Genomic DNA, 13210 nt, shown 5'->3' on the forward strand with positions numbered 1-13210 from the left:
CAAGCAGGAAAATGTTAAACTGAGAAAATTCTTTGGCATTTCAACATTTGATACTGCAAATGTGACTGTGGCCCATATTCTTTCCTATGAGTATAGTATTCTTTCCTCTCCTATGGAACAGATACCCACCCTCAAGAATACTGGCTGCCATGAAGGTCAGACTTCGTTCTAGGCAAGCCAAAAGGACATGGTAAATGAGCAGAAGTGTTTCTTGATGATTGCTCATCATGCTCTCCTATGAAGAATGGTTGAGGGAGTTGGGTTTGTTTAGCTTGGAGAGGAAGAGGCCCTGGGAAGACTTCACTGAGACTTTCTAATACTTGAAGGGAGCTTGTAAGAAGGAGTGGGATTGACTTTATACATAGTCTGATAGTGACAGGACTAGCTTTAGACTAAAAGAGTAACCTAAAAGAGTTTAGGTTAGATGCGAGGAGTTCATTACTCAGAGAGAAGTCAGGCACTGGCACAGGCTGCCCAGAGAAGCTGTGGGTGCTCCACCCCTGGAGGCACTCAAAGTCATGTTGGATGGGGCTCTGGGCAGCCTGATCTAATGGCTGGCAATCCATGGGCAACTCCACGGCAGAGGGATTGAAAATGGTTGGGCTTAGATTGGTCCCCTCCAATCTAAGCCATCCTATCATGATGCCCATGATAGCGTTCAGCTCAAAGCTCATTTATGCTACTGAGAAGAGTTGTGCACTGGGTGCTCTGAAACACATCACTTTCTGCCTTCTTTTGCTTCAAGTTGTGCAGTGTGAAGACTGTTTCAGAGGGTGTGTGCACACATGCAGACTGTATTTTTGCACAAAAGAGGCCTTAGGACAATTGCAGCAGGAGAATAATAGCTTAGCAGTCATACGCACGGCCTGCCAGAGGTATTCCATCAATTCTTTCCTAACAAACTAAAGCCTAAAGAAAAAGAAAGAGAAGTTACTTTTCCATTCCCCAACTGAATCTTAGCATGCTTGTCATCAGAAATAACTCTGTCTCAATTTTTCTTTCATTATCTTTATATTTCATAAGAGAAATATGCTTCTCTTTCCCTGTCATAGTCAGTTCCTCTTAACAGGATTCACTGTCCTGACTTTTATGTTACTGCAACAAGCAATCAAGGACAATGTTGACAAGCAAGAAATTCTCTACAGCCTTATAAGATGAAAGAATTTGGATCACTGTCATAATACCAGGAAAACCAAACAAAACAATTTCCTAGGACCCAGAATACCTAGAATTTATTTCTACTGCCATCGGATAAAAAGGAAAAGAGATAGGCTATTTAATAATATCTGAATTTTAGAGAATTCATATTGCCCTATGGGCCTGTTCTAGAAAAAGAAATCTGTTCTGAGAGCCATACTGTATAGTTTGCATTGTTTAAAGAACCTCTGCCACATTTCACTGAACTTTTCACAATTGAAGGATTTTAACAATGTCTTACCATAACTTTACTTTCCTCCCTGCCTTCTCTCTCACCATCACTAATGGCTAAGATATCTGCATGTAAATAGATGACTCCTTCACAATCGGCCTCCATGACCTTCCAGAATCACTGAGCAGTGCCAGTGATTCTGGAAGGTCTTTATGATGCTTTTAATGTTTCTTCCCCTTCACACCTTCTCTGCAAGCAGGGCACGCTAACACAGTTACTCTGACAACATCTCAGGCTTTCCGGACTCTGTGCAATCTGTCAGCCTTGAGCGGTGCAGCTTTGAGGATTCAGTTTGAGGAAGAAGCAGATAATGTTTGCTGTGATGCTCATCCTTTGGGCTCTGCAAGGAAAGAGCAGCTTCCATTTATGGCTGCTGCTGTCTCTTTGATGGAGAGCTCTGAAGTCCCATGCAAAAATCTAGGTCCCAGCTGTGCTTGGTATTGCTCAAGGAGTAGGAGACAATCCTGCCCACCAAAGTTCACAGTCTGAAGTTGAACAAAGCTAAAGCAGATGTACCTATCAAGTAGGGGTAACAGCAGAGGCTGTCAGGCAGAGCAAACTGCGCTGCAACCAGTGTTGAGCGTGACTCATTTTCTAAGATATGGGATACAAGCACTAAAATGATGTGGGTATCAATAATTCCTTCCGTATGCTCCCTACTCCTGTCATCTGCAGATTTAGTACTGGTGTCAGTGGCTGAACTGGGCCTTAGATCTCATGTTGGAAACAGCAGATGACAGTAGCGTTACAAATAAAACCAAGGGCAGAGTGAACAAACTGATACACAAGCCTGAAATCTCTGGTACAGTCCAAGGTGAGTACAAAAAGAAAGGTAAGCAGAGAGAAGCAGAAGTCTGAAAACAAGGTGCTTGTAGTAGATGCAATCAAACACAGAGAAAGCAGAGGTGAAAGAGTAAAATGCCATTACGTGATAATCTTTGCAGAAACATATTTAAAAGATATGTGAGAACCTGAGGTACACAGTGCTAAGGCCAAAGGGGATGGGTTCACCAAAAGTGAGCTGGGAGCTGAGACAGCAGCATGATCTCTGAGAGCAAGAGTCTACTTTGGATGCAGACTACATGATGCAAAGCACTGACATAAGGTGAGGAAAGAATCAGTGTTGATAACCAGGTGTGGAATTTGGATGACAAAGGACAAGAGAAACCATGTTAATTATGACAAAGAGAGGGAGATATTGGTAGAGAAGAAAATGTCTTCCATTTTCTTCTGACATCCATAACTGGTAGTCTGCTCCTTGAACCGCCAGCTGAAAATCTAACCTCTTCCTATTGGAAGCAAATCCATTTTTCTTTTTTTGTGTGGTGGCATTTTTCCTGTTTCAAGCAGAGGTGCCATTTGCTGGTTGACTGGTTTCGTGGTACTTGGAATACAAGATTTCCACTGTTAACTGTTGCAAATTATGTAGAATATAATGGAAGGAATATGTTTGATTATTTTACAAACCAGCAATGGGGAAACAGTTTAATTCCTGCACTATACTTGTGAGGGCTGTTGGTTTCAGTAACATCAATCCTGCAGCCATTTTTCTCCATCTGTACTTTTCCTCAGATCCTAAAACAAGGAGACAAGATTTCATGAAGTGGTTTTCTCTTTGCTAATGTTGTCCAGGAAACCGTTTCCCAGGCACCTTTGTGTTCAGACCTGATGTATGTCATTCTGACACACTGAGGGTTGGGTTAAATTTTTAATTTAACGATCAACCCTGTTTTTTCTAAAGCATGGAAGAAATGAACTTTAAATCACAAGGGCTCCTCAGAGGCTGAATGAAGAGCACTGAGTTCAATCTTTGCATCTCCACAGTCCTTTCCAAACAGTAATAAACAGCTCTCATCCTCAAGTGGGCAGATAGATAGAATCATTCCCATTTCTAGAGTACACGGAAGTTCAGACACAAAAATGTTTGCATTGAATTCAGAAAAAAAAAGAAAAAAAGAAAAAAAAATAATTGATTGTGATTCCTCCTGAAATACTACAGATCAACCAGAAATACTTCTCCATTTATGTTGCAAGGGACAGGTTTGTAACCTGTGGACCAGAGTTTGGATGTGAGCTCTCATTTAATGCTAATGTGCCCCTGGAAGAAAAGGGCATATTTTATACAAATGCATCAGGAAAGAACTTTAGTGCTAGCTATGACAACTATGGATACCATAAAGAAGCAGCCTGTCTAGTTATTTTATGTCAGATGAGCCTTTAGGATGACCCAGACACCTTACTTGTTGCAACCAGAAAAAGCCTTTAGCTCCAGAGTAATGACAAGATGACCTCAGTAACTAATGACTGAAAGTGACAAAAGCACAGACCACAAAAATGTCTGAGTTCTGTAAACAGGAAATCTTTAAATGATACATTTCTTCCCTTCTCCGTTTTATAGCGCAGTAAGACAAGACAAAAAGGGGTTTTGATGGAGATTAAAAGCATTGAAATGACCTTACTTAGTAGATGTGAAAAAGCTCAATTAGCACAAATCTAAGTGCTATCAACAGACACCTAGAGGGACTGGTAACCAGCTTCTTCAAAACTGTCTGTAATCATTCACACAGAACCTTCAAAGTAGGTCGAAAATGTTTTTTCAAAATTCCTTTTTCTCTGAGAATACATACTCTGCAGAGACACAATGGATGGGACTCCACAAATTTGCAAGCGAGAGGGACTTGTCTGGCACGTCCTGCACAAAGCAGTGCCTGAAACACCATGTATCTCCATTTGCTTATGGTTACCCACTCTGAGGAAGTGAAGATGGAAACGTGTGACAGCTCTCAAACAAACAGCTGCTGCCATTCAGACTGACGGCACTGATCAACTATCTGCAGAGGTAGCAGGAACAATCAATGTGGAAAGATACAACACAGCCGTATTTAAAATAATCTCATTGCATCTCCCTGCTATTTTACTGAGAAAAATCATTATTGAAAAAGCAACAAAAGAGTCTAGTCCACACACACAAAAATTCAGTTCCTTTTTAAATAGCTGGTAGTAGCAGACCGGCAATTTTGATATTCCCAAACAACAGAGAGGTTGATGTAGGTTTCACAAAGGACTTGTAGAGTAATGTAAGATCTAAGCTGTAACAATGGTCAGTGCCAATCCATCTTCTGAATAAAACCAGTGTGTGGTATCACTGTGCATTTAGTCCTGTGATACACTGTCACCATAAGAAAACTATTTCTATGGCTGTAACGTATTAAGTACATTGTGGCATACCATTTTGTCCCCTTCCTCCTTCAGTGCTGGCTTCCATTGGTGCACTGGGGAGCATCAAGGAGGGACAAGTTTTATTTTTGGTACTACATGCCGCTGTCCATAGCTGTGATACTAAAACAAAGGGATTGCTCTGTAAATTTACTACACAGGGAAACAGATTTCCCTTTATGTCCCAGCACCCCAAGCCTGTGTAGTGGAGGGGCTCACCTACATACAGACCCTCACTGTAGCACTGTGGTCAAGTTTAACCAAACTCAGAGAGAGATGAAAAGCAAAACTGGTTAAGGACTAAGGATCTGAAATCCTTCTGTCTGGCCACAGGGTGTCCTCCTTGCTCTATGCTTTGGTCTCAGATGATCAGCCTCAGTAGGGGAAAAAGGTCTTCATTAAAAATAGCTCTGTTCATGGATCAGAGGTCTGCAGTTTGCTCAGCCCAACTTGCTCACATTTATTGTCATACAGTACATACTGAGTTTACTCTTCCCAGTTTCTTTATGCTAATTATTTTGCCTCGACAGATGCTGGCATTACAGTCATATTCCTGAGATGCTTAGACCCTCTGTGTTTTTAAGCTATGGAACTAGATAAAGAGCATGTCACAGGGGCAACAACTTCATTCATGTTTTGCATGTTCTTTTTGTCAATGACATCAAGAACTTGCGATGCTTGAGGAAACTGCCCAGTTCACATCTCGGCTAACACTGGATGCTATTGTACATTTAATGATCCTCAGTCCAGTTCAATTTTCAAATTGATTCTTCTGCTGCACTAAGGGAGTGACTCTGGTGGCTAACAAGGCTCACATAAGATCTTAGCTTTTCTTTTGTAACTATATTGTGTCACTTCCACTTACAACCTCTTCCTCTACCCTAAAAATGATTTTGCTTTGCTGGGCATTGTCCCACTTTAAACATCTACAAGCTGCTTTTTTCAGATCTGCTCAAATAGCATAATTTTGGGAATGTGTGAGAAGAGTGGAGTGACAAGGACAGAAAAAGTGTGTGGCAGTGGAAGGCTATCCTCCACTTTCCATTTACCTGAGGTACTCGTAGAGTCCATACATGGGCAAGAAGTCAATGTCAGACAGAAACATGTATGGTGTGCTGATGTGCTTCATGGCCACATTCCTCAGAAGATTCACTGGATAGAACTGGCCCTCCTTGTACACAATGTGGTAGCCGACATTGTGGCGGCTCATGAGTACTTCTGAGCCCTGGGCGTAACGCAGAAATTGCTGGGCTTCTGCATCAGAAAGATAGAGTGCCAGGCTGATTGGACCTTCCCAGTGTTTGCAGATGGCTTCAAGCATCTGGAGCCTGAAAGAGGAAGGGTGAGAATAAGAAAAGGCTGTCTCCCTGTCTGGGACTCTTTTTCATCTCATCAAATACAGCTGTCTCTATCTAAGTGAGACAGATTGGGGTCACTTTATATCCTGTGGAAAGCAATAAATATTTCTGCAGCACAATTCATCTTATCTAAGTCTATGTCTCCTTCTGGACAGATGGACTGTGCCCTAGATATGCTTATGTCTCCTCTGCGTACAGTGGTGAGACAAAGATGGCCTTAGCTCAGATAGAAACATCCGCAAGGCAAATACGTAAAACAGTGCCTAGTGCCCAATTCACATTCTGCGTCAAGATTTTGTCATACCCTAATATACTACTCTTCAAAAATCTTGAGGAGGACAAACACCTACAGACTCGGAAATCGTTTCACCTCCTGTTTATGGAAACCTCTCCCAATTATTTTTAAGACAGTAAGATCTTAAAAGCCCTTAAGAATGGTAAGTCAAAGGAATACTGACTTCCATGAACATTTGTATTGAGTGGAAAAAAAAATCACTGACAGGGAAAGGTCAAATAGATGAAACGTCAATAGCAATGTTTTATTGTTTCATGGTTTACTATGAGTAGGAAGCAAGCAGAGAAGGAAGGAGAGACATAGCACTGTCATGGAATATCAACAGAGCACTTTAGACAAAAATATCGTTTAAAGTATTAATTTGCATATATTTTTAGCAATACCTCCTGAAAAGATTTTTAAGACAGTTTGTATCGGTGTATATTTTTAAGAACTCCCAGTAGTTACAATATTATTGAAGAAAATGTCAACAAAGGACTTTTTATATAAAGCAAATCGTATCCATTCTGGTCAAAATAGATTAATCACTTTGTGCAGTTTAAACAAAATTGCCTTGAGAGACAGGTTTGCCAATATTCTATTAAAAATTAAGAAGAGTAGACTATGCAACATGATAATCTTTCCTACGTTTCATATCCACATTACTAGATTTTTCCTATTAATATTTATACAGTATATAAGAAAAGTTTTCTGCATCATTGTAATCAGAGAAAATAATTTCCCCCTCCTACTATCACGCTAAGCACTGCAGCAGAAAGGAATGATATACCAGCAAACACAAATTCTGATTTAACATTAATAGCTTTTTTCTGTGTTTCTGATGACATCCACAACAATATAATCATTCTGTCTTAGATATGAGATATTACATTTACTAGTCTACACATGGTACATTATTTTCTTTTTATCTATTATTGAAACAAAGGTTATTATCAGCCTGAAACATACAGCTGAATTAGAAACACAGATCAATAAAAAGGATCTAAAAGGTATATGAAATCCTTAGGCTTTAGATTGTACTAGTAACAAATACATAAAAAAATACATTTTTTACGTTTCTCCAGCATCATGGAAACCTGTTAGTCAGAAGGATCCATTTCATCAGCATTCAGATTTTGGGAACCTTTTATAAATGAAATAATAGCTAGAAAGAAATGCAGCGAAACACCTTTCAAGGACTCTAAGCAGTGGACAAATGGCATACATAACTTACTTAAATGGCACACCTGATGATGCCTGCAAAGCTTTCCATGATAGTTAAATGGAAACTGGGTTTTGCTGATATAAATTTGAAGCTGGACAGCTCAGTGCCCTTCAGAACACTCCATTTTGCTATGTCTTTCTCAATAACAGGCTCCACTTCTACGAGCTTGATACAGGGACTGCTGAGTGATGCTACACAACCTGCACTCTGTAAGTTGTTAGAATTGTCTCTTTTGACCATAAAACTAAGAAATACAAGTTTCTAAGCTCACCAAGTTCTTTCTTTGTTGTTATGTTTCTTGAGGAATGTGTTCTCTAGAGACAATAAACTCCTACATTGTATAATAAATGAGGTCATCATTTAGTTGTTAAATTTTTTAAGGTCTGTTTCAGCCAAGGGTGTTTCACTGGAAATCACATTTTGTGAGATTCTTTGTTTTCGTTCTTCCTCTTAAGCATATTCAAACCAATTTACAAGTTATTTTGACCCCAACCTCAAGCAGCCTAATGCTAATTTTGTCTTTCTTGCCCACATCCTCATCTCACATTTTTTAACTCCCACTCTGATTACTGATTTCTAGATACATTCCATGCCTTATAGCAAGGCTGCCTAGCCAAGTAATTGAAAGCTACGTGTGAAGCCAGTGATAGGAACAAGCCATTATAAGACCAAACTTGTCACATCAGTACAAAAGTGACAATTAACCAACAATGACAACACTGAATGAATTCTCTCTCAAAGCCTCCATCTACAGACATTAATGTTAGCTCCTAAGCTGCTCCACTGCCTTCCACTCCTCAAGCCTAAAGCACAAAGAGAAGCCTGTCACAACAGTACTATCAGCCTCAGCTCCAGCAGGATGAGAACTGGAGACATGGGGAGTTACTTTTCTGCCTTTCCTTATGTTGGCTGATCATCTGAAAGAACTAAGCAAGAGCATGGCATATAGCACATTGTTTATGTACATGCCATCTTACATCTGAGACACTATTCTTAACTGTCTATAGCTGCGCCAGAGGAGTTTAATAAAAGTGGTCTAAAGAAGGTACGAAAAATGAAGCAGTAACTGAAAGATGTGAAAGAAAACAAAGCAGCTAAACAGCTCTTTGGTATGATATTATTTATTGATTTTAGCTGAAAGAGAGTATTTCCAGCTCAAATCAATAATTTATAGCAACACACCAAAGAAGCAGGGAAGATTTTTCCTGCACAGTATCAAGAGGGCTGTTCTTCCTGAATAAAAATGTGTGGTTCTGTCTATCAATAAAAACGTGCCCCAGTGAGGATCCAGAAAGAGAAACAGATGCTCATACTTTGCATCAGTGCCAGTGAATCAGCACCAAGCCCCAGCTCATTCTTTTGAATTAAATTCTGGGGGGAAAATATACCATGTGCACAGACCAGCTTCTACTAATTTATTGTGGCACTCGCTCAGGGTCTGGTTTAATTTATTTCTTTAGTTTTGTACTCAAAGGTTTCTGAACACTTAAGAAATGTTTCCTCAATTAAAAATCAATAGAACAGACACTGATGCACATCACAGTACAATGTGCTGAGGCACTGCTGAAACAGAACAGCCCTCTTCTGTTCATGTTTATTTTTAAAACAGGCTGCAAATATTTGTTGATATGAATTTCTCTGACCCTCCTGGAATAGTGTTGACCTTCTACTAGCGTACCAGTGGTGGTATTCATGGGTCTTACAGCATTCTGCATGTGCTCCTCTAAGTGAAATAGTAGTTGCCTGCTTATAAGCCAGGTGTTTTTCCATGATTTTATAACCCACTCTGATAGCAGCAACTACGAAGTTTAGAACAGATTTGAACTGAAAAGCAGGAAGAAACAAGAGACTGGCAATTCAAGGTACTACTGAGCTGGCTGATCTAGACCAAACTGTCACAGTGCTGTCAGAAAAGATCGTGTCATGCTTCCAAATAAGATTTTCCTTACCTGTCCATTGAAAGCTGAGCCACCAGTGTTACATCAGTATTGTCCGAAGCAGGCTCGTATTCATAATGTAAAAAATACAAATGAGTGCGATGGACAGTGAAACGTTCTCGACGAAATTCATAGCACAAATCATCCTCATCCAGCTCAGACAACTGTTTCTGGAGCTGTAAAGTAAGAGTAGACATAAAGGTAAGATCTTTACAATTTCTCTTGAGAGTCAGAGAGAATAAAGAGGTTGGAAATCTGTAGCATGAGGCTATGAGGAGTGCAATTTGAATTCCACATACATATCATATTTTCCCAAGCCTCACTCCTTCCAGTCAATGGACATGAGATAAGAAGAAAGGTCTTTTAAGTAAACAGATGAGGCAGACAGTCCACAGTATTATGGTCTATGTATTGCATACATCATACATATTATAGACTTCCAACATCCAGACTAGCAATGAAACAGTGAACAATCACAACATTTAATACCACCAAGTTTCAGAGCAAATGTTCCAATATGATGCATAAGGCCATTCCTTCTGTGAAGCAGTATTTTAAACTACTTGTAGACATAAAGCTCCAGTAGAGAAGACTCAGCAGCAGATTAAGTTTGTACCCTGGACTAAGCAATTCCCATTCTGCTGCCTCTGCTGGAGAATGCTAAGTGTTGCTAGGGGCATGGACAGACAGCTGGAATAGTAACAAACTGAACATTAGTCAGTTTACTGAGACGTACATATCTGCATCAGTATAATTTTGCAATGAAAATAATCTTTCAACTGCAGAAGAGCCAGAATTATGCACAGGATTTGTGCTTCTAGATACCTGGTTTGTGAAACTGAAAGGATGTCAGATTACCAGAGAGCACGTATTTCTTGGTTTTCTTGAAAATCAAGACACTTCAAAGTCAAAATAGGAAAAGAAAGCAATTCAATCCTGAGTCATGCAGTCATGTAGCTTTAAAAGAATAAAAGTTTAGCTATGGGAAAAGGAGGAAGAGAAAAACTGACCAAATGTCTCAGCAGCTGACCAATTCCATCACTGAACTACATTATTTAAAGCCAAACATCTGGGTAGATTACTTAAAATGCATTCATTTAAAAGGAAAAATCAGTCATGCCTGCTCTTAAAAGTTCTACAAAATGCAGCACAGATGAAAATTATACATATGGTGTTGACACATCAAATAGAGTTTTGTTTGCGTTGCTCTGAAATACAGGTTATTAGTAAAGGTATCATTTTTTACACTGTATTTCTTAAAAGCATTCTCTAAGAAGGATACGATTACCTATTTGTCAGTAAAGAGTAAATTAAGACGAATATCCATTTCAGATTTTCACAAGTTTTGATAAAACCACGGCGGATTTCAAAGCTGTTTCATGCAACAAACAGATTATGAATTACAGACATTTATTTAGATTTAAAGATCTGTTCAGAAGGTTTAAAGCAATAGTTTACAACAGTATCATTAAGAAAAAACATTGGAAAACGTAGGTGTTTCTTGTTCTATTGCTGTGCTAAGAACAAGAGCAGTTGTTCTTGGAACTATAAGCATGATGGCTGCCATCAACAATAATGTGAAAACGGAATGTTTTCCTGTGAAGGCTGATGGAATAATTCCCTGCATCTTTCTGTATATCACTCTTTAATCTTCTTTTGAATAATGGGAACATCGTTTTTGATTTCAATGAGTTTTGGATCAGGATCTCACTCTTTCTTGCTATTGTTCTGCACAGATCTTACAATGCCTCTCAGGAGAGACTGCTTTTAGAAAGATGAGAGTCTGAATCTTGACAAATCTTCACGCAGGCAAAACTACTGAAATCAAGATCTTTTGGTGGAACAGAAATCAGGAATTCATTAACTTTACTGCTGGAGTTCCATTCATTCTGCTTTACAGATCATAACTGAACCTGTACTTCATTTTCAAAAGAACATTCAAACAATATATGAATTAAACTCATTTAATTTAAATTTAATTAAAATCAAACTCATTTAAATTCATTTTTTAAATGAATTTTAAAAAAATAATTTTTTTCACAAAAATGCCTATAAAGAATAAATAAATAAATAAATAAATAAATATATACACACATATATATACACATGTATATGTATTACCAGAATTATCAAGGAGCTTTAAATTTGAATGATTAAGACAATATCAAAGCACTGGGGAAGTTAGCCATGCCCTAAAATGTTCATTTTTAAATCCTCATTTTTCCCTTTTATTCAATCTAGTTCAAGGACAATTTTGTTGTGGGTTTTGTTATTTTGAAGAGAAATATTTACAGCTATAATGGAATAGTGCTGCCAGTTTCTGAGGTTGAAGAAATAACCAAATATCTCACCCTTTCTTTCCTCCATTGACCTTAACATCAGATCCTTAAAACTGGACAGCTCGTTACTTGAATATGCCTCTTGCCTGATGATTGACAACAGTACAAAGTGGAAAAAATGCCATAGAGCAAAATATGCGCACTGCACATGTGTGCTTCATGCTTACTAGTGTAACAAATGATTGCACAGCATAAAACAAGTCACAGCCCAACAAATCCCAAACCTTTCCTTTGGAGTCACAGCAAAATAAACCAAAAACCTTTCTTTTGGGCATCTCTTTCTTTTGTACTTACGCTACTTGTGCAGGTGCAAAGGTATCAGTTTCATCATTCTTTTAGGCAGTATTGCTCTTTTATTGCTCTCTGGCATGACTTTCTTGGAGGTAAGAGCAGGAAAGGAAAATTTCCCACCCGTTCTTGCCTCGTTGTCTCTGCAAGACTGAAGCTACTTAATGGCAACTCTTTTAAATTTTTTTTCTTTAACTCTTTTCTCTTTTAAGCCAAGCCAAAACTCTTGTTATTGCTGTGCAAGCACCTCATATATTGAGGTGTGAGACTTAAAGAAAATTAAGGGTAAAATATCTAGGTCTTCAACAAACCCCATACTGGAATACTCTTGTACTTCAAGTTCATACTACTGAAGTGGGAATACAAGCACTTCCTTTCTTATGGAAAGACTTTCAGTGCATCTAGCTTATCTGTTTTACCAATGCTTTGTCAGTCTTCACTTACTCTGCCTATACATTCACATACTCCCAGTGTCATGCACACAGATAAAGGCTACAACGTCTTTACTGTGAAGAGAGACAGTCTATAAATACCTACTACACACAGTTGTATGCCATTTTTACAGACACATTTTAAATGGAAAATCTTAAGGATGCACAACATTCAAAACAGAAGGAACTGTCTAAGAGATGCATACATAACTTCAAAGTTACCTCTTTACAAGCTACCTCATATTGTTTTTCAGTTACGTGATCACATAACATTTCTCCACTGATACAATCTTACCTACAACATGTATATTGTGTGGATCCATTCTTTATGGACAAAAACCTCATAGCTTGCTTTAAGATTTCCTCCCACATTATACATTCATGAAAAAATGGGCTTATAATGGCGATCTGACAGATCTATGCAAACAGACACTTATTTAAACACTGTGTGCCATCAAAATAAGGATCTTAATGTCAGCTGGATTTGATAAAAAGATGGCATACCGATTATGAGTCTCTCCATTATACGTGCAAGAAAATGCCTAATATAATGAAGACTTTTCATTCTTAGAGTAACAGCATGCATTTTTTCAAAAGCAAGTTCCTGCTTAGCATGAGTTTCATTCTTTCTACAAGATTTTCAATGTGAAGGCTACTTGCCACTGAGCATGTGAGAAGTTTCACCCCAAGGAAACATTCTTGTGGTAGAAAGG

The 13210-nt window shown here is 38.6% G+C and overlaps 1 protein-coding gene across 5 annotated transcripts in view; it reads right to left on the minus strand.

The window, feature by feature from the left end:
* LARGE1 (LARGE xylosyl- and glucuronyltransferase 1) overlaps positions 1–13210 on the minus strand; it is a 278243-nt gene that overhangs the window by 12295 nt on the left and 252738 nt on the right. For all 5 annotated transcript variants that reach the window (XM_052667466.1, XM_052667467.1, XM_052667468.1 and 2 more), the window contains 2 exons: positions 9452–9615; positions 5695–5973 (listed from right to left, as the gene is read on the minus strand). In XM_052667466.1, the coding sequence (XP_052523426.1) occupies positions 5695–5973; positions 9452–9615 (443 nt within the window). The remainder of the gene's footprint in view (positions 1–5694; positions 5974–9451; positions 9616–13210) is intronic.

This window comes from Tympanuchus pallidicinctus, unplaced genomic scaffold, assembly GCF_026119805.1.
Source record: "Tympanuchus pallidicinctus isolate F22 unplaced genomic scaffold, pur_lepc_1.0 scaffold8, whole genome shotgun sequence".
In the NCBI taxonomy this organism is placed as follows: domain Eukaryota; kingdom Metazoa; phylum Chordata; class Aves; order Galliformes; family Phasianidae; genus Tympanuchus; species Tympanuchus pallidicinctus.